This window comes from Lepus europaeus, chromosome 18, assembly GCF_033115175.1.
Source record: "Lepus europaeus isolate LE1 chromosome 18, mLepTim1.pri, whole genome shotgun sequence".
In the NCBI taxonomy this organism is placed as follows: domain Eukaryota; kingdom Metazoa; phylum Chordata; class Mammalia; order Lagomorpha; family Leporidae; genus Lepus; species Lepus europaeus.
In genome coordinates, this window is record NC_084844.1 from 23,527,839 (window position 1) to 23,550,554 (window position 22,716).

At 48.3% G+C, this 22,716-nt stretch overlaps 1 protein-coding gene across 2 annotated transcripts in view; it reads right to left on the minus strand.

Moving 5' to 3' along the window:
* Positions 1 to 1,611: 1,611 nt before the first annotated feature.
* The window catches only part of SOCS7 (suppressor of cytokine signaling 7), a 45,166-nt gene continuing 24,061 nt past the window's right edge, over positions 1,612 to 22,716 (minus strand). For both annotated transcript variants that reach the window (XM_062216369.1, XM_062216370.1), the window contains 3 exons: positions 13,058 to 13,193; positions 12,501 to 12,651; positions 1,612 to 6,533 (listed from right to left, as the gene is read on the minus strand). In XM_062216369.1, coding sequence (XP_062072353.1) covers positions 12,531 to 12,651; positions 13,058 to 13,193 — 257 coding nt within the window. In that variant the 3' untranslated portion in view covers positions 1,612 to 6,533; positions 12,501 to 12,530. The remainder of the gene's footprint in view (positions 6,534 to 12,500; positions 12,652 to 13,057; positions 13,194 to 22,716) is intronic.

A 22,716-nucleotide genomic window follows, 5' to 3' on the forward strand; every position in this document is an offset into this window, starting at 1 on the left:
AAATGATAACTAGGGCCTCTTTTAAAACCAGTGCACGCTGGGGCTGGTGTTGTAGCACAGTGAGCTAAGCTGCCATGTATGATGCCAGCATCCCACGTCATAGTACAGGTTCAAGTCCTAGTCGTTCCACTTCTGATCCAACTCCCCACTATCGCACCTGGGAAGACAGTGAAGAGTGGCCCAAGTGCTTGGGCCCATTGGGAGGTCCATTGGGAGGCCCATTGGGAGGCCCATGTGGGAGGCCCAGGCTCCTGGCATCAGCCTGGCCCAGCTCTGGCCATTGGGCCACTGTGGCCAGTTGGGGAATCAGCAGATGAAGATCTCTCTCCCCATCTTTCAAATAAAGAAATCTAAAAACCAACCAACCACAAAACCAACCACACACACCCTCGACTGCCAGGATCTGCTAGGCCCAGGTGCTGATAGCAAAGCGCCCTTCTGATGGACACAGAGGGCACATGATGGTCATTTCTAGAGCCGGTTCTGAGGTGGGCACTGTCCTGATGTCCCTCCCATTTCCTTTCCTGGAGCACCTTGTCTTCCAGGAGGGAGGGATGCTTTAGCCAGGCCATCAGAATTCGTCTGGGCACAGACGACTCACAGATGACTGGTGAATGAGCTGACGGGTTGGCAGCACGGCCAGACTCTTCCTTCCGGTCACTCTTAGGACAATGCGGCTCCTGAGAATCACGCTTCCTTCTGGGCGCAGGACAGTGAAGACAATTGCTCAACGTGAGTCAAGGTGGTACAGGGGCCCTCTAAGCGGGGGCTTTGAGTGGCTTCAAGGACACACTGTTATCAGTTAGAGGAACGTGCCCAGTCCTTTCTCCCCTGAGAACAACTCAAGAGGGAATGGGCTAGGCAGCAGGAAGAGGCAGATTAGATTTATGAAAAACCCTGCCTGCCAGCCTAGGCCACTCCTAGGAACGACCATGATAAAAACAGGAACTGCCGCTAGGTAGTGCCCCAAACCACTGCTCACCAGGGCGGAGGGCTGCAGGCACTGGGCCCCCGAGAGCTCTCTGAACTCTGCACTTCCTGCGGCAAGGCAGCTCAAGCAAAGCTAGTCCCATCTCTAATTCTGACAAGCTCAGTGCTGAGTTGGTACAACTCGGCCTGGCTGATGCTACGGGGGTCTCCCGACCCGAGGGGTGGTCATCTGACCCCAGGAGGGCGATGAGGAACCAGAAAAGATGGGAGAGGGATCAACAAACACAAGTAACATGAAATAATTTCTAAACATTTTTATTTCAAATCTCTTTTCACCCCTCCCCAAAAAGACATGGGTCAGTACAGCAATCATAAAAAGGAGATACAAACACAAGAGTCAAATGTCTCCCGCACTGACACTTACAAAAAACCTGGGAATTGTACACGAGGCTTCCAAACAGAACCTGCAGCAGCTACTAACGTCCCTCTACGAGGGTCAAACATGCCTATTAACACAGTATGTACAGATGCCCCGTTCTAGAACTAATCTACAGGGACTTCCTAGCACCCACCCCCGCGATCCCCAGAAAAATACCAAAACACACCCAAAGTGCATTTGTTTTGTTTATATCAAAACATCTTTCCCTTTCCCCATCCCACCCTCCGACCCTCCCACCCCATTTAAGATTGGCCTGCAAGTCTATTTTAACCATTTAGTAATTTTTTATAGTTTATGAAAATAAATTATACAGCAACTATTTTAATAAATTAAGCACAAAAAGGTAGTGGAGGAGGAAAACTAAATGGGAAGACAAGAGCCAGGCCACGCTTTGGCTTGGAGGGCAGGGCGGCTAAAGAGGACAGAGGTGGCTGCAGGGGGTGTGGCTCCCCACTGGTGAAGAATCCACAACCACCCTGAGCCCATAAGCACACTCCTGTTCACTTAAGTTTCTTCAAGACAATCAAAAAATGTACAGCAGTGGCTATGCCACGGGCAGCACCAATTCGGGCATCCAGCAACTGGCTACCCGCAGAGCGGTGCCTGGATCCTGCTGGCCCCTAGGAGAAGGTTCTGGCCTAAGGGTGAGGGGCAGGGCGCTGTCAAGGGAACACCAGAGGTGGGGTGTCCACCCCCACAGAGCCGGCAGGAGCTAAGGATGCAGCTGTGTGCAGAGCTGTGTGGCTCCTGGTGGAAGGCACCCCAAGTCTTCCTCCACCTCCAGGAGCAACTTCGATCGCAGTCCAGCTGCAACCAGACCCTCGTGCCTTCCCACCCCAGCCGACTGCTTGGTGCACACCCCTAACCTCCTGGCCCGTGGAAGAGGGGAACGGGGAGGAGAGGGGAGCGGTCCCAGGTACCCTCCTCAACCTTCTGAAGATGGAACGGGAGCGAAGGCATGTCACACACTCAGCATGCAGGACTGGCTTCCTGGGAGGTAGACAGGGGTAGGAAGGGGCACAAGAAGGGTAGAGAGGATGGGGGGGGGGGAGTGGGGAAGACAGGAAGAAACTGGGCGACACCTGCCAGGAAGGCTGAGAAGCAATGAAAAGAACAAAGACAACATGAAATCTGCACATAAAGGTCTTTCTCTGGCAGATTAGAGAATCACATTTTAAATACAACTCATTATTCTTCAACTGCAGTACCTGAGTCCCCAGTGCCTGTCTCTGTAATCCAGCCCCTGTCTCACTCCTCCCAAGACTTGGCTCTCTGTTTCTGTGTTGTGATGAAGGCTCCAGTGAAAACAGGGTATTTCATGGGGACCTGCAGCCTTGAACTTTGTGGTCTAATAACCCTATAGCTGTCATAGTTGGGGGAGGGGGGCACACTTTTTTTTTTCTTTTTGTTTTTTAATAAAAAAAGTTTTTACTCCCCAGGAGCAAATAAATCATTCTGAACTACTGATAAACACTGCTGCAGTGAAAGGAAAGATGGCTACATGTATGCAATAGCACAAATTCAGTGTGAGAACAGCTGTCGACGGTCAGATAAAATCACTTACCCATCCCCCCTCCACAAAGCAAACCAAGAGGATTCCCATAGGGAAAATGTCTAACTCAAAAGCTCCACCCTTACGCACAGGGGGCGTGGCATTCTCTTAAAAAGTAGAAAACAAACGCCAGGTCTCCCCCCAGTGGAGATGCTCTCAACACTCCAACTGGTGGCAAGACTTCTGCAAATGAAGACACAAGCCACACACACACCTACAGACACAGAGACACCCACACCCACGTTCAGACCTCCGCCCAGCAGCCTCAGAGCTATTCCCCAGTGCCTGGTCCTCTAACGTCAGGGTGCAAAAGCTACGGGAGAGGCAGCAGGGAAGGGAAGGATCTAACCCTACGGAGTCTCCCTGACCCACAGCCTGCTGGGATAAGAGGACTTCAGTCAGGTATGTTCTTCTGGGAGCCCAGCGTGAGGGCAGAAAAGGCTGGCACCCCAGGGCACCTTAGCCCTGTCCAATCTCTCACATCTGGCTCTGGGAACTCTGACCATCATCCCCTAGGTCCCCAGTTCTTCCAGGATGAGCCCTGCAGGGACACATACAGCAAACTGCACATCATACCCAACCTCAACAAGGTGCCCAAGTGAGAAGGAGGAAAGAAGGAGTGGGAGCCGTGGAGCCAGGCTTCCTGCCGAGTCTGTCTTCTCAGGAGGCTGCCGTAGCCATCCACAGCTCCCGTTTCGGAGTGTTACATTCACTTTATCTAGGCACAGGCAGGCAACCAGGCTGACGGTCACGGCCCATTCCTAAGAGCCAGCTGTGCCCACTTATCCAGTTCCCTTCACCAAAGTCCCCGCCCTCCTGTGCCTCCAGCACAGCCCCAGCACTTGCAGGAAGAGCATCTTGTAGCAGCAGTGTCACTGGCTCACACTGGTTCACACCTGCCCTGAGGAAGGTTATGAACACACGAGGGTTATACACCACAGGCCAAGGCCAAGGGTGCCGACACCATCACCCACAGGCCCCGGGAAGGGAAGGCCTCGTCTAGGCTGTGACTTTCCAGTCAGCAAGCAGAAAGGCGTGCGCTCCTCTGTAGACTGCACTTGAGCTGCCGCTCACAGCACTGCGGAAGAGGGGAGAAGGCCGTGTGCTGCCACTGGCCCCGCGCCTGCCTCCTCCTCGTGCTCTGCTGACCCTCTGCCCACTGCACCTGACAGCTGCCCTTCCTTCAGCCTGGTCTGACTTGTTCCACACGAGGCTGCCCACGGCCACATCCCACGCAGCCTGCTTCCTTTCACACGAGCCTGTTTTGCAGCGCACATGGAACAGTCTGGCTAGTCTGGGCCATGGACACAGATAATACTTCTGCCCCCAGAGGAGTGAGAAGGCAGGTGCTGAGCCCGGCTCACATCTTCTCAGCTGGTTTGGTTTTGACTGGGTGTACGAGCTGCACAGTGGGAACCCAGTACCTCAAGATGCAGAGCTCCGCCTCCCCGCACAGCTGAGCTCACAAAAGTGACATCTTTGGTGATGAGCGGGAGCCGGGCTTCAGGCTCCACCTCACTACCACATACCCTTTGCTTGCAGACCTGCCTGACAACTGGGAAGTTTCAGTCTAGACCACTGCCCCAAGAAAGGATTCTTTAGTGCTATTGCTCTAACGGGGCTGTGTGCTGTGCAATCCATCCCATGCAGACTTTGTGTCTCTCTCATCTCATTGTCCTGCCCTCATCAACTGAGAGCTTTCTTGGACCATCTGGTCTACCCCGACCTCACCCACCCTCAACATCTTTGAAGAGAGGTCCTTGATTCTCACCACAGTGAGTGGTCCTCCAACTGCTTCATGTGTGGCAGTTACTGAAAAGCTCCCTTAGGCCAGGACCGTGTCTTCTGCCTCACATTTTCTACAGTATCTGGCCCATAGCTAGGTAAGCACACACTAAAACACAATTTTAACTTTACGGATCACTGAAATTCCAGGCTGTTGCATATCAGCCACTTGAGGATTTCAATGGACTTTAGGCTTTAGGCTCTGCTCTGTACTCTCAGAGGCAGGATTTGTGGGGGTTAAGCCAACCTGTGGAATCACAGTCTTAGCTAGCTAGTGAAACTGTCCCAGAAGCCAAGGAGAAAAAAGGTACACACCACAAAGCAGGCGGCCACACCTTACAGCCTGGTAATGACACAGGATCCTCCCCACTCAGCTGAAGGATGGAGACCAACCATTCCGCTCAGGACAGCAGGCAGAGGCCACTGCCTTCAGGTGAGGCAGTTCTATAAAGGACCAAGACACTGGGGCCTCCAAGCCTGAAGCCATCGGGAAACCACAAACCTAACAATAGTATCCACCTCATGAGATAGGGCAGGGGTGAACAGAGGGACCCCAAGAGATCTCAGCAGCCAAGCTCTCCCCAGAGCAGTGAACTCCTAACACTGCATGATCTGGCAAGGGGAGCTGTAGGAACAAAGAATTGCTGGAAAGCCCTGGAATTGGGCTCTCCCACCCCATGTCCACCTGACACAGGAAGCATCTGGGTTGCTAGCATGGACAAAAGAAGCCCCTGCTGCCTCTCCTTCCAGAGGACAACAGCGACTAGCTTAAAACACGAGATGTAGCACTCTCTTCCGCTGCACTGCACTAGTCCGTGAAGCTGAGACCCCACCGAGACTTCTCTAGGATGAGCTCAACGACAACAGCTTTGCTTCTCTCCTTCCTCCACATGCCCGCTCGTGGTGGAGAGAGAGGTGACACTGACTCTCAAGCTGTGGGTGCTCGTTGCCACTGGGAATCTGGATGCACGCAGCACCAACCTCGGCAGCCCACAACTGGAGCTCTGCACCGCTCAGGCGATGAGAAACAGCGCCTCACGGCAGTGGCAACAGGACTGACGTTACCATGAGGTACAGGCTGAAGATGAAGGGACAACAGGGTTAACAGAGCTTACGGAATGAAGTAAACACAACTAACACAGCGGCCACAAGAGGGGACTTTGAAGTCAGGTTCCTAAACCTTGGAAGGAAAGGACACGAGGAGTCGCCACTTCCCCCAGCAAAGGCCATTTGTCAGTTTTGCCCAATAACCTTTTTTCTTCAAGACCCTCCCTTCTCTCCTGCTCCTCCTGAAGCCACCCATGGCAGAGGAGCAGAGTCCCTTCCTTCAGAAACTTCCCATCCTGCTTTGAACTCCTCTGGATCCTCCCCCATCTTTGAGGTCCCTGGTGAAGGCTCAAGTCTGCCTCTGGCATCAGCTGAACGGCTGCATCCTCTCCTTCCGCCCCTTCTTTGGACCTGCTCACCCTTTGCACCACCTCCAATTTAACGGACACAAACCCCCAACTGCCTTCAAAGTGAGTTTCACATACTGAGAAATAAAAATATTAAAAACAAAACTTCTGGGGGAAAAAAAAAACAGTGTTGAGACTTCTTCCAGTTTTGTAAGGAGCTCATTCAGTCCCAGGACATCACAGGGGTGGATGTGACGGCAGAGCTCCCACTCACAAGTGATGGCTGTGCGCTTGCTCCAAGCCCCAGGACTGTGGAGGGAAACCCAACTCTGCGCAGAGAATCCCAGCCCTTCCTATTCCATCTTGCTCTTCCTCATTCTCTTCATGGTAACTTCATCTAGTTCTTCAAAATCAGAGCTTGGCAACCACATGCCTAGGTAAAAAAGAAAAAAGAATTAGCATAGTTCAACAGTATAGAACCAAAATGAAGCAAAAGAACAGCTAGTTGCTGGAGCTGGTGAAACCTGGCTCAGAAGGAAACTAGAGCCTGTATGGCCAAATACACCCACTGCGCTGCCTGGGATGAGGCAAAAGCCCCTGTCAGGGAGGTCTGGCCAGTCTGGCTTGGAGGCCAAACCAAGGTCCTGAAACAAATAAATCCTACAGCACTGCCTTCCATTCACTTTCCCTTTCCCTTACCTCTTAACTTCACACCCACTTCCCCTGCCCCTCACCCCCACAAGGCCCACCTACTCCAGGGACTAGAAAGGGAAGTGATCCCTGGAGTGACCTCTGTGAACCCAGCCCGAGGTGTCTGCAGCTTCCTTGTAACACTGAGGAGGACTGACACAGAATCACAATGACCAGAGCAGCTGCCCTCCTCTCCCCGGAGACAGGCACTGCTCTGCTCCTCTGCCCTGACCCCAGGCGCTATGGCAGGAAAGCTCCAGGCGACAGCATGCACAGACCAACAAGGTCATGAACTCCCAAATTACGCTGGCCTGATCAATAAGAAGTCGTAACAGCCTTTCCCTTGGGAAGTATGATTTCTCTCTTCTTAAGGGGCTCAAGAGAGGCCACTGCTGTGGCATAACACGTTAAGCTACCACCTGCAAAGCCAGCATCCCATATGGGTGCCAGTTTGAGTCCCAGCTGCTCTACTTCTGATCCAGTTCCCTGCTAATGCACCTGGGAAAGCAGTAGAAGACGGCCCAAGTTCTTGGACCCCTGTACCCACATTGGAAACCTGGAAGAAGCTGCTGGATTCAGCTTGGCCTAGCCCAGCTCTGGCTGTTGCAGCCATTTGTGGAGTAAAGCAGCAGATGGAAGATCTCTGTCCCTCTCTTTGTAACTCTGTCTTCCAAATAAAAAAAAAAAAAAAAAAAATTTTAAAAAGAGGGGGTGGAGGGACCAGCACTATGGCATAGTGGGTAAAGCTGCTGCTTGCAGTGCTGGCATCCCATATGGGCACCGGTTTGAGTCCTGGCTGCCTCCACTTCCAATCCAGCTCTCTGGGATAGTAGAAGATGGCCCAATTCCTTGGGCCCCTGCACCCACGTGGGAGACCCAGAAGAAGCTCCTGGCTCCGGATCGGCACAGCTCTGGCTGTTGCGGAAGACGGAAGACCTCTCTCTCTCTTTTTTTTTTTTTTTTTAAAGATTTATTTATTTTGGCCGGCGCCGTGGCTCAACAGGCTAATCCTCCGCCTTGCGGCGCTGGCACATTGGGTTCTAGTCCTGGTCAGGGCACCGGATTCTGTCCCGGTTGTCCCTCTTCCAGGCCAGCTCTCTGCTATGGCCCGGGAGTGCAGTGGAGGATGGCCCAAGTCCTTGGGCCCTGCACCCCATGGGAGACCAGGAGAAGCACCTGGCTCCTTCCTTCGGATCAGCGCGGTGCGCCAGCCGCGGCGGCCATTGGAGGGTGAACCAACGGCAAAGGAAGACCTTTCTCTCTGTCTCTCTCTCACTGTCCACTCTGCCTGTCAAAAAAAAAAAAAAATTATTTATTTGTTTGAAAGTCAGAGTTACACAGAGAGAGGAGAGATAGAGAGAGAGAGGTCTTCCATCCGATGGTCCACTCCCCAAATGGCTTCAATGGCTAGAGAGGGGCCAATGCAAAGCCAGGAGCCAGGAGTTTCTTCTGGGTCTCCCATGAAGGTGCAGGGGCCCAAGCACTTGGACCATCTTCTACTGCTTTCCCAGGCCATAACAGAGAGCTGAATCGGAAGTGGAGTACCCGGGACTCGAACTGGCGCCCATATGGGATGCCAGCGCTTCAGGCCAGGGCGTTAACCCGTTGCACCACAGTGCTGGCCCCTGCATCTCCTTCTCTGTGTAACTCTGACTTTCAAATAAATAAAATAAATCTTTAAAAATATATATGTGTAAAAAGAGGGGGTGGGCTCTAAGGTCTTAACCTGGAGCAAGTATAGCATTAATGCTTATTCTTTGCCACAGGCAACAATCTTAATATCACAGCAAAAAGGGACACTTTGTAAGTTCTGTTTAAATCTTTGCCAATAAATGATTGCCCCCAATAATGATGACAGATGGTGTCCCTGTATCTGACCATAGCATGCTCCTTCCAGTCTCAGGCAGGGTCTTGTAGGAATAGGTCTTCTTTCGCAGAAACCTCTGCCCCAATATCCTTCTATGGCTGTCTTCTTGATGTTCAGATTTCAGCTGAAATGTCACCTCCTCAAGGTCTTCCCTAAGCAGTACCCTGCCACTAGTCACTAAACTTCATTTTCCACCCAACATGTACGGTCACCTGGATTAGCCTATCCATGTCCTCATGTTTGCTGTCTTTGCCTACAAGGGAAGCCCAAGTGAGAACAGGGCCTCTGACTTGCTAAGCACTCTACTCCCAATTCACACTGGATACTCAATCCAAAGCCAGGAGTCAGGAGCTTATTCTGGGTCTCCCATGAGGGTACAGGGGCCCAAGCACTTGGACCATCTTCCACTGCTTTCCCAGCCCATATCAGAGAGCTGGATCAGAAGTGGAGATACATTGAATACTCAACCAATGTATCTGCTGAATGAAAATTCTTCAGAAAAAACAGACCATTTTGGGACATCTCCTTTAAAAAGGTTCTTCTAGGGGCCGGCACTGTGATGTAGAGGATAAAGCTTCCACCTGCAATGCCAGCATCCTATATGGGTGCCAGTTCAAGATCCAGCTGCTCTACTTCCAATCCAGTTTCCTGTTAATGTACCTGGCAAAGTGGTAGATGATGGCCCAAATGCTTGGGCCCCTGCACCCATGTGGGAGACCCAGAAGAAGCTCCTGGCTCATGGTTTCGGCCTAGTCCAGTCCAGTCATTCCAGCCATCTAAGGAGTCAACAAGCAGATGGAAGATCTCTCTCTCACTCTGTCTCTTCCTTTCTGTAACTCTTTTAAATAAGTAAATAATAAAAAATAAATAAATAAAAGGTTCTTCTAGGGGTGGGCATTTAGTGAAGCAGTTAAGATCCCACTTGGAACACCCACAACCCATTATGAGAGTGCCTGGGTTTGAGTTCCAGCTCCATTTCCAATTCCAGCCTCTTGCTAATGTGCATCCTGGAAGATAATGGCTCAAGTCTGGGTCCCTGCCATGGAAGCATTTGGGGAGTGAACCAGCAGACAGAAAATTTCTCTTGCTTTGTCTCTTTCAAATAAAATGAATCTATATACATAAAATCTTTTTTTTTTTTTTTTAAAAAAAAAGCTTCCTCTAGAGTTGGACTGAAAATTTTTTTTAAAAGATTTTATTTATTTATTTGAGAGGTACAGTTACAGAAGGAGAGAGGGAGAGAGTGAGGGAGAGAGAGAGAGAGAGAGAGAGGTCTTCCATGGGTAGTTCACTCCCCAAATGGCCTCAATGGCTGGAGCTGGGCCAATCCAAAGCCAGGAGCCTGGAGCTTTTTCCAGGTCTCCCAAGTGGATGCAGGGGCCCAAGCACTTGGGCCATCTTCTGTTTTCCCAGGCCACAGCAGAGAGCTGGGTTGGAAGAGGAGCAGCCGGGAATTGAACCGGCGCCCATGTGGGATGCTGTTGCCTTTATGCCACAGTGCCAGCTCCCCTAGACTGAAATTTTAACTGCTGGCAGCTTTACATTAATTTTGTTTTTGGTCTTTGTTCTGCTCCCTGAAACCATGCAGAGTAAGCTTAATCACTGTCCTGAGAAAAAACCGACACCCCACCACTCCTCTGCTCCAGGTTAATCCTACCTCTGGTCCCTTCATTGATGCACCACCCCGGCGGCCTTTCTCAGAATGTGCTATTTGTGTGGATGCTGCCTCAAGCACAGCGAACACAGAACTGCGGTTACTGAAGGGTCCGAACTACCCTGCAAGAGTCAGCAGGGTAGATGGACATCCCTAGTTCCCCTCTATCTTCCCGTTCTCACCTCAGCTGCAAAGCTGCCACACAGAGAACGCTTCCTAGACAGGACAGAACCTAGATGTTTAAGGAGTCACTTTAAGGCCTATGATTTACATATAGTTGAAGATGTGACCAGAGCCCAGACACCCAGTCTAAAATCCTTCAAGTTAAAACTAAAATTCTGGCCGGCGCCGTGGCTTAACAGGCTAATCCTCCGCCTTGCGGCGCCGGCACACCGGGTTCTAGTCCCGGTCGGGGCACCGATCCTGTCCCGGTTGCCCCTCTTCCAGGCCAGCTCTCTGCTGTGGCCAGGGAGTGCAGTGGAGGATGGCCCAAGTTCTTGGGCCCTGCACCCCATGGGAGACCAGGAGAAGCACTTGGCTCCTGCCATTGGAAAAGCGCGGTGCGCCGGCCGCAGCGCGCCTACCGCGGTGGCCATTGGAGGGTGAACCAATGGCAAAAAGGAAGACCTTTCTCTCTGTCTCCCTCTACTGTCTACTCTGCCTGTCCAAAAAAAAAAAAAAAAAAAAAAATTCTGCAGCCTCCCAGAGTTACCACTTTATAATCTCTCTTCTTCATTCCTTCCCCCTTTGTTAATCTTTACTAGCCTGGCTCACATACTTTCCCATAAAAGCACAGAGCAGAGACTTCCAGAGCCAAGAAGAGACATTCAGCTAGGTTCCCCTTAGCCACGGCTAAAGAAAACCCATGGGACATGAACACCAGTTGCCACCCTCTCCCCCTGGAAACGCAGCAGAAAGGCTGAGGGATTCTAGAACGCTTGTCACTGTAAGGCCACAGCTTCTCCGAGTATTTTTCTCTTAACTTGTTTTGTGTGGCGAGAGGACTGCGGAGGAGAGGCTAGAGAAGCAGCATTCATTGCTCAGAAACGACTCCATACTAGCGGGAGAGACGGGACCACTGAACACGGGCGGTAGCTCCCAAAAGACCAGCTCTCACTCACACGTAGCCAGCACCACCAAAATCACAGCTCCTGCCACTGTGTTTCCTGCTTGCCTGGACCTTTCAGCTGGTCACTCTAATGCAACTGAAAAGACTATCAGACTCTCTGCAAAAACCTGTATTCAAAGGCTTGTTTTTTTTTGTTTTTTTTTTAATTTTTGACAGGCAGAGTGGACAGTGAGAGAGAGAGACAGAGAGAAAGGTCTTCCTTTTTGCCGTTGGTTCACCCTCCAATGGCCGCCGCGGTAGGCGCGCTGCGGCCAGCACACCATGCTGATCCGATGGCAGGAGCCAGGTGCTTCTCCTGGTCTCCCATGGGGTGCAGGGCCCAAGGCCCAAGCACTTGGGCCATCCTCCACTGCACTCCCTGGCCACAGCAGAGAGCTGGCCTGGAAGAGGGGCAACCGGGACAGGATCGGTGCCCCGACCGGGACTAGAACCCGGTGTGCCGGCGCCGCAAGGCGGAGGATTAGCCTAGTGAGCCGCGGCGCCGGCCTCAAAGACTTGTTTTTGAAAAGTTTTGTTTTTATGAAAAAACAAATGAATAGAACTTAGTGTAGCAATGGGAGAACAGATTCTTAAATAAATGAATCCCTTAGTTAACTTGATTTTCTCTTGAACAATTTACTTTGCAGTAGCCCAAACAGAACAAAGGCTGTTTTCCTCCTCCTTGAGTTCCCAGTTCTCATGGGGGAGCTGGCACTGAAGTGCATGCCTACTGCACTCAGAGGCAGGTTTACATTCCTTTTGATGAGGTTTTCTTCACCTTTGGTTTCCTGCTCGCTATTTCATTTGTGCAATACCAGGGAAATCAACCAAAATAAGTACGAGAGAAGGCTGCACACTTGGCTACATGTGTGTGTCCACCTCCTCATTTACAGTCAGTGATTAGCTTGCACAATTGCTTGGCAAATATTCTTTAAAGCTTTCGGGTCTGTCTGCTTCTCTAACAAATAGGGCACGTGCTCCTGGGGGACCCCATTATCAGATCTGGTAACTATGGGCAGATGCTTGGATTAGGGGTATCCAGAGGTGTGTGTGTGTTGGAGAAAGTGAGCAGAGCACATACCCTCAGTGGTAACCAGCAGGGGGCCCCTTGCTACGTGGAGGGTTCCACCTCTTGTTTCTGTTTGGAAATGAGCTGCGCTTCCTTTAGAGACAAGTACACCTCTTCCTGAGGATCATAGTAGTAGAACTTCCGGATATAAGAGATCAGAGGTCTGCAGAAGACAAACAAGGAAAATACAGAGTGTTATTTATACCGAGCAGAGGAAATAACCTCTTCATTCAACCCCTCCTTTTTTCCCCATATGGCTGAGACTGTAGCAAAGGCTGCTGAACTAACCAAATTCCCATTTTCTCACTTGTTCTAGTTCTGTCTCCCTCCCTCTTACCACTTCCTCTCCAATCTTTGTAGAGATTACAGAAGGGAGGCCAATATACACACCTTCCTCCCTTCTGGCTGCAATGTAACAGCGCCAGAGTGAGGTGCTAAGACACAGGAGAAGTGAAGGAGGAGGCCTGTGAAGACTGTATGCCAGGCCCTGCCTGTGGAAGCAGCTTGCAGGTCTCACTGACATTTGGAACTAACCCCTCCCAGCCCCAACCACAGCGATCCCCTTGTACTTAGGCAGTGGGAGATCCGGGATGTGATCTATCCGGACAAGCTGTCGGATCCGGAATCTGCAAAGGTGCTGGAGGGATTTGACGTTGCTGAATCGGGACACTGGATAGAGCAGCTGGACTGGAGTTGGTGGCAGTCCTTCAAGAATGAAAACAAAGCGAAACATTCAGAGGGAACAATGCAGCTAAATACAACTACCTTAATGAAGATAATTCAGGTAGAAGAAAAGGTGCTCACGTACATATATATAGCCCATATACATATTCTGTGCAAAAGCCCTTCCACAAAGGGCTGTTGATTCGAAAAGCACCACTAATGGAGCTGGTGGTGTGGTGCAGTGGGTTAAGCAGCAGCCTACAACACCATGGCATCCCATATGGGCACTGGTTAGAGTCTCAGCTGATCTGTTTCAAATCCAGCTCCCTGCTAATGTGCCTAGCAAAGTACTTGGGCCTCTGTCACCACGTGGGAGACCTGAACCTGAATGGAGTTCTTGGCTCCTGGCTTCAGCCTGGCCCAGTCCTGGACATTGTAGCCATTTGGGGAGTGAACCAGGGAGCTCTCTCTCTCTTCCCTTCTCTGTCACTCTGTCTTTCAAAAAAAAAATTTTTTTGGAGGGATCATGTTAGTAAAGTCAATCTGCCATCAAATAAATTTAATAAATTTTTTTTTTTTATTTTAAAGGCACCACTACCATGTATCAAACTCAAGGAAAGCTCTTCTGTGCTATGGAGGGCTGCCTAGCATCACTCTAGCACGGAGGCTCGCTCCTCAGAACAGCTCAATGACTAACGTCACACAAGAGACTTTGCTTGGAGCCAAGTGGTGAATCCCAGGCCTGAGGCTCTCAGGGGAGGGCAAGAATCAAAAGCATCAGTTGGGAATGTGAGATACCTGTCTAGCATTTCTAGCAGCACCCTGAAGGTGAGGCCTCAGTAAGGCTGTTCCAAGGGATCTCCACCAAATTCCAACTGGTAAGTAGAAGGCAACACCTGGGATTAACCATGAGAAGCCTACCTACACTCCTGCCACTATTTCAAGCCAGAACAGGTTTTTATAGCCTCTTATCCTCCCCTCTTCCCCATCTTCCTGCCTCTGAAATTTTAGGCCAGGTTATAGAAGCAAGGGAGGGGAAAAAAAAAAAAAAAAGGCAATGCTTTTAAAAGAAAGCTAAAATAGCCTGGGCAAACTGGGATTAGTGCACTCAGTGTGAAAGCACCACACCCTTGTGCATTGGCAGGCTCTGTGCTCCAGATCTTCACCCTTGAAGGGCAAAGGTAATAGAATGGAGACACGGAGAACAGCAAGGACACTGAACCACATTCAAGGAAACTAAGAATATCCTGGCTTCAAAAAACAAAGGAGGAGGGGAGGGTGGCCTTGTGACACAGCAGACAAAGCCACTGCCTACAATGCTGGCATCTCATACAGGCGCTGGTTCATGTCCCAGCTGCTCTACTTTGGATCTGACTCCCTGCTAATGGCGTGAGAAAGCAATGGAAGATGGTCCAAAGTCCTTGGACTCCTGCCACTCATGAGGGAGACCCAGACAAAGTTCCTGGCTTCTGGCTTCAGCCTGGGTCAGCTCTAGTGGCTGCAGGCATTTGGGGAGTGAATCAGCAGGTGGAAGATATTTCTGTCATTTCCTCTCTCTCTGCAACTCTTTCAAATAAATAAATAAATCTCAAAAAGAAAAGAAAAGAAAAGAAAAAGCAGGGGAGGGCTATGGAAGGTAAACAAACTACTTTGAGAAGAATCTGAGCTTTTAAAATCTTGAAAAGGTGGCCTGGCATGGCGTTGAGGCATAGTGGGTAAAGCTACCACCTGTGGTGCTAGCATCCCACTTGGGTGCTGGTAATGTACCTGGGAGAAGCAATGGAAAATGGCCCAAGTGCTTGGGCCCCTGCACCCACGTGGGAGACCTGGAAGCAGCTCTGGGCTCCTAGCTTCAGATCAGCCCCACTCCAGCTATTGCAGCCATCTGGAGACTAAACAAACAAATGAGAGTTCTCTCCCTCTGTCTCTCTTCCTTTCTGTAACTCTGCCTTTCAAATAAATAAAAAAAGAAATCTTAAAAAAAAGAAATTCTGTAGATATAACTGGCTGGAAAATAAAATATATCCTATTATTGGGGTTTAGTTTCAAGTAGTTTTAAAATTTTGTTTGAAGAGGAAAAATTTAAAGCTTACAGATTGCCTCCCAAAGCCTTTTCATAGTCACTGACAAGTGACTTAAAATAGTAACAAAAACAACTACAAATTATACCGTTACTAAACAAGTAAACTTTTCTTAAAACATTTAACTCATTTAGTCTTAAAATTATTCATGAAGGGTAGGTGTTTGGCACATGTTAAAATGCTGCTAGGTACTCCCACATGGAATGCCTGGGTTCAGGTACCAGCTCTGCTTCCAATCCAGCTTATGTGCACCTTAGGAGACAGGAGATGATGGCTCAGGTACCTGAGTCTCAGCCACCCATGTGGGAGACCAAGACTGAGTTCCAAGTTCCTGGTTTCAGCCAGGCACATCTCTGGCAGTTGGGGGCACTTGGGGAGTAAATCTGCACATGGAAGATCTCTTTGACTTTCAAATGTAAATTAAAAAGCAGGGGTAAAGTTGCAGCTTGCTCCACTTCTGATCCAGCTCCCTGCTACCTGCTAATTCTCTCTCTCTCTGAATTATTTCCCCTCTCTAACTCCACCTTTAAAAAAAAGAAAAACCCATGAACTATACTTTGACATAGATCACCATTCCCATTTCACATATGAAGAAGCTGAAGCCCACTGCGCTTGGAGAACTTGCTCATGGCACTGAACCAATAAAGCCCACCTGCTTTGAGCATCTACAGAAGATGCTACAGAAGAGTTATCTGTGGCTCTGCCACAGGCCAGGGAGCCCCTCAGGGGGTTCTCCAGGAGTGTCCCCAGACTGCCTGCCCCTTTGACAGAGGCTGCCACACAGCCATAGCACCTGATTCAATACCAGCCTTTCTCAGTCCCCCTTCTCTCTCTCTTCCTCCACTGCAAGCCTAAGGCTCATATTTTGAAGAACTATAACCCTACTCCGCCCACGAGGATGGTCCTCTCCATTTAAAAGAAAGAAAAAATTCACACATGAATTTCTCTCTTGAATATACTGAACTCAATGGTTTTAAAAAATGATTTTGGGTTGTTCCAATGCTTCTTTGGATTTGTCTTTTCCCTCATAGGTATTCACATTTTTTAAATTTTTTTTAAGATTTATTTATTTGAAAGGCAGAGTTAGAGGCAGAAGCAGAGAGAGAAACAGAGATATCTCAAACCAGTGCCCATCAATCCTGCACTGCAGGTGGCGGCTTTACCTGCTATGCCACAGCACCAGCCCTGTACACAGATATTTTGACAAAAAATGGATTACCAGTAATGAACTTATTGAAAAAAGCCAAGAGGGGCTGGCGCTGTGGCACAGCAGGTAAAGCCTCTGCCTGCAGTGTCAACATTCCATATGGGTGTCGGTTCAAGTCATGGCTGCTCCACTTTCAATCCAGCTCTCTGCTGTGGCCTGGGACAGCAGTGGAGAATGGCCCAGGTCCTTGGGCTGCACCCGAGTGGGAAACCATTCTGGGGAGTGGGCCAGCAGATAGAAGACCCCCCCAACCTCTGCCTCTGTAATTTTGTAATCTGCCTTTCAAATAAATAAATAAATCTTAAAAAAAAAAAAATTTGTCCAGGGGCCAAAGTTGTGGTACAGTGAGTTAAGCTGCTGCTTGCAATGCCAGCATCCTGGTGGGAGTGCTGTTCGAGTCCTGGCTGCTCTGCTTCAGATCCAGCTCCCTGATAATGCGTCTGGGGAAGCAGCAGAAGATGGCCCAAGTACTTGGGCCCCAGACACAGATGGGAGTTCCAAGCCCCTGGCTTCAGCCTGGGACAGCCTTGGCCACTGTGGCCATTTAGGGAGTGAACCAATGACTAGAATATCTCTCTTTCTCTGTGTCTCTCTGTGCCACTCTGCCTTCCAAATAAATAAAAATCTTTAAAAAAAAAAAAAGGTTGATGAGGTGGGGGGTACTGCGCCAGTGCTTAAGTGGGCTAAGCCTCTACCTGCTGCACTGGCATCCCATATGGCTACCAGTTTGCATGCCAGCTGTTCCTCTTCAGATTCAGCTCTCTGCTATGGCGTGGGAAGGCAGTGGAGAATGGCCCAAATGCTTGGGCCCCTTGCATCCAAGTGGGAGACCCAGGAAGTTCCTGGCTCCTGGCTTTGGACTGGCCTACCGCTGGCCATTGCAGCCATTTGGGGAGTGAATCAGTGGATGGAAGACTTAACTCTCTGTCTCTCCTTCTCTCTGTAACTACCTTTTGAATAAATAAATAAAATCTTTTAAAAAAATTTGACCAGGTATTTGATATTAAATAATCACTTTTAATTTTTTAAGGTAAGAAATGATATCATGAATATACTTTTTAAAAAAAGCTATTATCTATCATAGCCAAGAGGAGCCTAAGGAGACTTGATCACTAAATATAATGTGGCGGCCTGGATGGTATTCTGAAACAGAAAATAGACAATAGGTAAAAAGAAAATCTGAATAAAGTCTGAACATCAGTTAAGAATGTATTATTAATGGTTCTAAACATCATGTATTAATAATGGTTCACTAGGTTAGGCGTTTGGCCTAGCAATTACAATACCTGAGCCCAACATAGTATCTAGGTTCAATAACTGGCTCTCGCTCCTGCCTCTGGCTTTCACTAAGGCAGACCCTGGGAGGCAATGGGATGGCTCAAGTAATTGGTTCCCTGCCATCCATATCTGGGAGATCTGTATTGAGTTCCTGACTCCAGGCTTGGCCTAGCCCTGGGAATTCCAAGTGTTTGGGGAATGAAGCAGCAGATGGGAGATCTATATGTCTGTATCTCAAATAAATTTTTTAAACTGAAAAAGAAACTCTTTTTTGAACAGTTCATTAATTGTGACCAATGTACCACACTAATGTAAGATGTTAAAAACAGGGAGACTGAGCATGGGGGTGTATGGGGACTCTGTACTATCCCTGTAATTTTTCTATAAATCTTAAATATATTCTAAAATAAGTCTTTCTTTAAAAGTAATTATCTTTCAGAGAAACATACTGAAATATTTATAGAAGATATGCTATCTGGGATTTGCTCCAAAGTTATAAAGGCTGTACATAAAAACTGATATGTATGTTTTAATGTATCTTACATTTCAATATAGCATACTTCACCATAAAATACAAGAATGCAAAGGAGGAGTGGACAGGTATGTGGAAAGAGTCGTAGTGGCCATGAGCTGATGGCTATTGAGGGCTGGTTGAGCACTACATGGGGATTATTGCACTAGTCTGCATCTTAAACAAATCAACATAAAAAAGAATGTAAGCCTGGAGTACTGTCTATAATGCGAACACACAAAGGAGTATTACAGAGTTGTTAGAAGGGGCCATGGAGCCAGAGCGAGGAGGGGAACCCAATCAATGCCACAACTCTGTGCCCATATAACAAAGACAAACCACTTACTAGGAATAACCCCAGAGACTCTGGACACAAATAACCAAGACAGGTGTACCGGCATCTTTCACAAACACCAAGAAATAGTACCTTCTGAGTATGTCTAGTATCTCATCAGCAAATATTTGAGGGGTGTTTGGTGCAGTGGTTAAGATGCCATTTGGGGGTTCCATCCAGTTCTCCCATGGCCCCCGCCATGGTCCCAGCAGCTCTGGTGGTGGGAGGAGCAGGCCAGGCACCCAGCACACACCGCACCCTCCCCATCGCCAAGGTCAGCCCTGTCAGAGGTAAGCAAAGAGCCCAAGAGGAGATGGGCAAGTTGTTTGGCTAAACCTGCTCCTGCAAAGGTAGAAAAAAAGCCCAAGAAGGCAGCTGGAAAGGATAAAGTCATCAGAGAAAAAAATGGAAGCCAACGGTTAGAGAGGAGCAAAGGGAAAACAGGCTGAGAGGCTAACCAGGAGACTAAAGACTGGCTTGCAGAACAACGGAGAAACTAAGAGCAAAGAACGAGTCCAGCCTCCAATGAAGCAGAACACAAAGAAGCCAAGTCTGATTGATACATACACCATATCTCACCCGTGGTCCCTGCCTCCCTTCTTGTACAATCCAGAGGAATATTTTTTATCAACCATTTTGTAAACATAATTTTTAAGTAGCTCTAGAAACACTTTTAAGAAAGAGAGATGCCTACCTCATTCCATTTTTTAAGTGTAAATGTTTGTTTTTTTTTTTTTAAGAGGTGAAATCATTTGCTGGTTGTTTATTTTTTGGTACCACTAGAAAATGGTGGGCTATTAAATTATGGGAGGCTTTGACTATCTTGGGATTAGCTTAACATTCCATAGATGGGGGTGGTTTTTATATCCTACAAGGCATACTAAATGGCAATATGGAGTCTCATTTAATCTGTCTTGAATGTTTTCCATTACTTCTCCCATGTTGTTTAGCAGAATCATTTCCTATGGAAAACCGCCCCTTGTTCTGTCAGAACCATGTGTGCTCTGTAACACCTTTGGTTGTGGGAGTCCAGTTTTCCTAAAAATTTTGTTAATGTGCTATGAAAGACTGAAAATTTGAGTATGCATGTATATGATATTCAATTGTGAATGGGTGGAATTTATGTAACAGCAACATTTGAAGATACTGGTATTTGATAGCCTCTTAAGACTTGCTTCCAAACTTGAAGCTGGAAAGTTACTGGAATAACTTTAAAAAAGAACGACAATTCATGGCTTCTTAGATTTTCAGTATGTGTGTTAATTGTGTACAAACTTAAATGTCTATGCTCTGATTCTCAATACCAATAAAATGTCAATTATGAACAACAAAAAAACACCACTTAGGTGCCTGAGTTTGAGTCCCAGCTCTGCTCCTGATTCCAGCTTCCTGGAGGCAGAAGGTGATGGCGTAAGTACCTGGGTCCCTGCCATCTACGTGGAAGACCAAGATTGAGTTTCAGACTCCTGGCCTTCCTGGGCCAGCCCCAGCCGTTGTGGGCATTTGGGAGTGAACTAGCGTATGAAAATCTCAGTCTTCCAAAATAAAAATAAAAACCCACAAACATTTGAATGCTTTAATGTGCAGAATAATACAAAGGAAAGACCCAGCAATCAGAGAGGGAAGAGAAAATGATATCAAAGGGCCACTCAGAGTGTCACTGCCGAAACACATCTGATTGCCTTCTTTACAGGGCTAGGAGGCCACAAGTGGCAACATTTAAACACTTCCCATGTTCTCACATCTTGGAGACCATGGAGGACAGTAACATCTCCTGACTGCTTACTCTGTACCAGGCATTAAGATTTTTATGTGAATTATTTCTTTTTAAATAGTTACATTAAAATCTATTTAAATAATTAAATATTTAAAATATTTTTTAAAATTTTTAGTAATTTATTTGATAAGCAAGGAAACAGAAAGAATGAGAGTTCCCATCCACTGGTTCACTCCTGAAATAACCATAACAGTCGAGGCTGGGCCAAGGCTGAAATCAGGAGCCAGGAACCCAATCCAGGTCTCAGCCATGGGTGGCAGGAACCCACTACTTGAGCCACCAGAAAGCTGGAATCAGGAGCCAGAGGTGAGTATCAAACCCAGGCATTCCAATATGGGATGTGAATGTCGTAACTGCTAGGCCAAATGCCCATCCCACAAATTCTCTCTCACATTTCTCAAAAAAATTCTGTAAGATAGGTACTAGTATCATTTCCATTTTACTGAAAAGGAAAATGAGACAAAGTTCAGTAACAGGCCCAAGATTACACATCAAGTAATGAGCACGGAGAGGGTGCATTCAGTGTTCTAGATCCGGAATTCACACCTTTTAACCTCCAAGGCAAACAGAAGTATTTCCCAACAGGGGATAACTTGGGGCTTCTGGGGACTTATGGAGACAGATCGGTGACTGTCACACCTTAATGGGGTATGGAGAATAGTACAATGGGTAACTAGTGGGTAGGAACTAGGGATGCTGCTAAACTTCCTCTAATGCATACAACAATGCCTTGGAACAAGGAATTGTCAATACTGCTGAGTTGAGAAACTGTTGGAATACAGTGAAGACACGTTACTGAACAAGTCATTGTAAGCTTAATGATAGTTATAAAAGAGGAAGTCATGACTTCTTTAAAGAGTTTTCCACGTCAAAGTGTGATTCTTTTAAAGGTTCTTTTTTTTCCTTCATGCACTTCACAGATGATGAAGATTCTCCCAGCTGAGAAGGACATGTTCACTTTGAGTCTGCTCTCGTAGCATCGTGGGTTTTGTGCTAACCCAGTCACTTTTTCTTTTTCTGAGACTGCTGGTGTTAGGAGTTAGTTTATAAATAAAATGAAGGGGCCAGACTGAGATGCAATCAGTGACCTTTGATCTGCTGACACTGTGCACCAATATCGTGATGAGAAGGTATAAAGGGGAACCATGCTTAGGCATCATCATTTTTACCAAGGGTCCTTCCTTACTACTCAATTTATTCTAATTAATTTCCTTCTCCTCATTTGCCATCATCCCATTGGGCCTAGCTTTCCAGTTCCTGTGATTCTGGCATTCCTTTGACATAGTCTTTTTAAAAAAAAAAATTATTTATTTATTTGGAAAGCAGAGTTATGCAGAGGCAGAGGCAGAGAGAGAGACCTTCCATTCACTGGTTCACTCCCAAAATGGTCGCAATGGCCAAAGCTGGGCCGATCCGAAGCCAGGAGCCAGGAGTATCTTCCAGGTTTCCCGTCTTCTACCACTTTCCCAGGCCATAGCAGAGAGCTAGATTAGAAGTGGAGCAGCCAGGACTCCAACCGGCGCCCATATGGGATGCTGGCACTGCAGGCAGCAGCTCCACCTGCTCTGCCACAGTGCTGGCCCCTGACATCAGTCTTAATGCCTTCCTTCTGCATCCAGCTCTGGGAGTTGAGGGAAAACCTAAGTTTGCATCTTAGCTCTATAACTCACTGTACCTGCTTCTTAATGTGTTAATAGGGGGAGGGGACTGTATTATTCCATCAAACGGGTTTTTTTTTCCCAGTCTTTTTTTTTTTTTTTTGACAGGCAGAGTGGACAGTGAGAGAGAGAGACAGAGAGAAAGGTCTTCCTTTGCCGTTGGTTCACCCCTCAACGGTCGCCGCGGCTGGCACACTGCGGATGGTACACCGCGCTGATCCAAAGCCAGGAGCCAGGTGCTTCTCCTGGTCTCCCATGGGGTGCAGGGCCCAAGCACTTGGGCCGTCCTCCACTGCACTCCCGGGCCACAGCAGAGAGCTGGCCTGGAAGAGGGGCAACCAGGACAGAATCTGGTGCCCCAACCAGGACTAGAACCTGGTGTGCCGGCGCCGCAAGGCGGAGGATTAGCCTAGTGAGTCGCGGCGCCAGCCTCATCAAACAGTTTTGTAAGAAATAAAATAACATCTGGCCACTTGTAGGCATTCAGTTATCATCATCAAAGTCGGAATAAACAGACTCCTTTTAGAATCTATTAAGGGGCTGGCACTGTGGCCTAGAGGGTAAAGCCACCAGCTGCAGTGCTGGCATCCCATATCGGCACCGGTTCAAGTTCTGGCTGCTCCACTTTCAGTCCAGCTCTCTGCTATGGCCTGGGAGCTCAGTGAAAGATGGCCCAAGCTCCTGGCTCCTGGCTTCAGATCGGTGCAGCTCTGGCCATT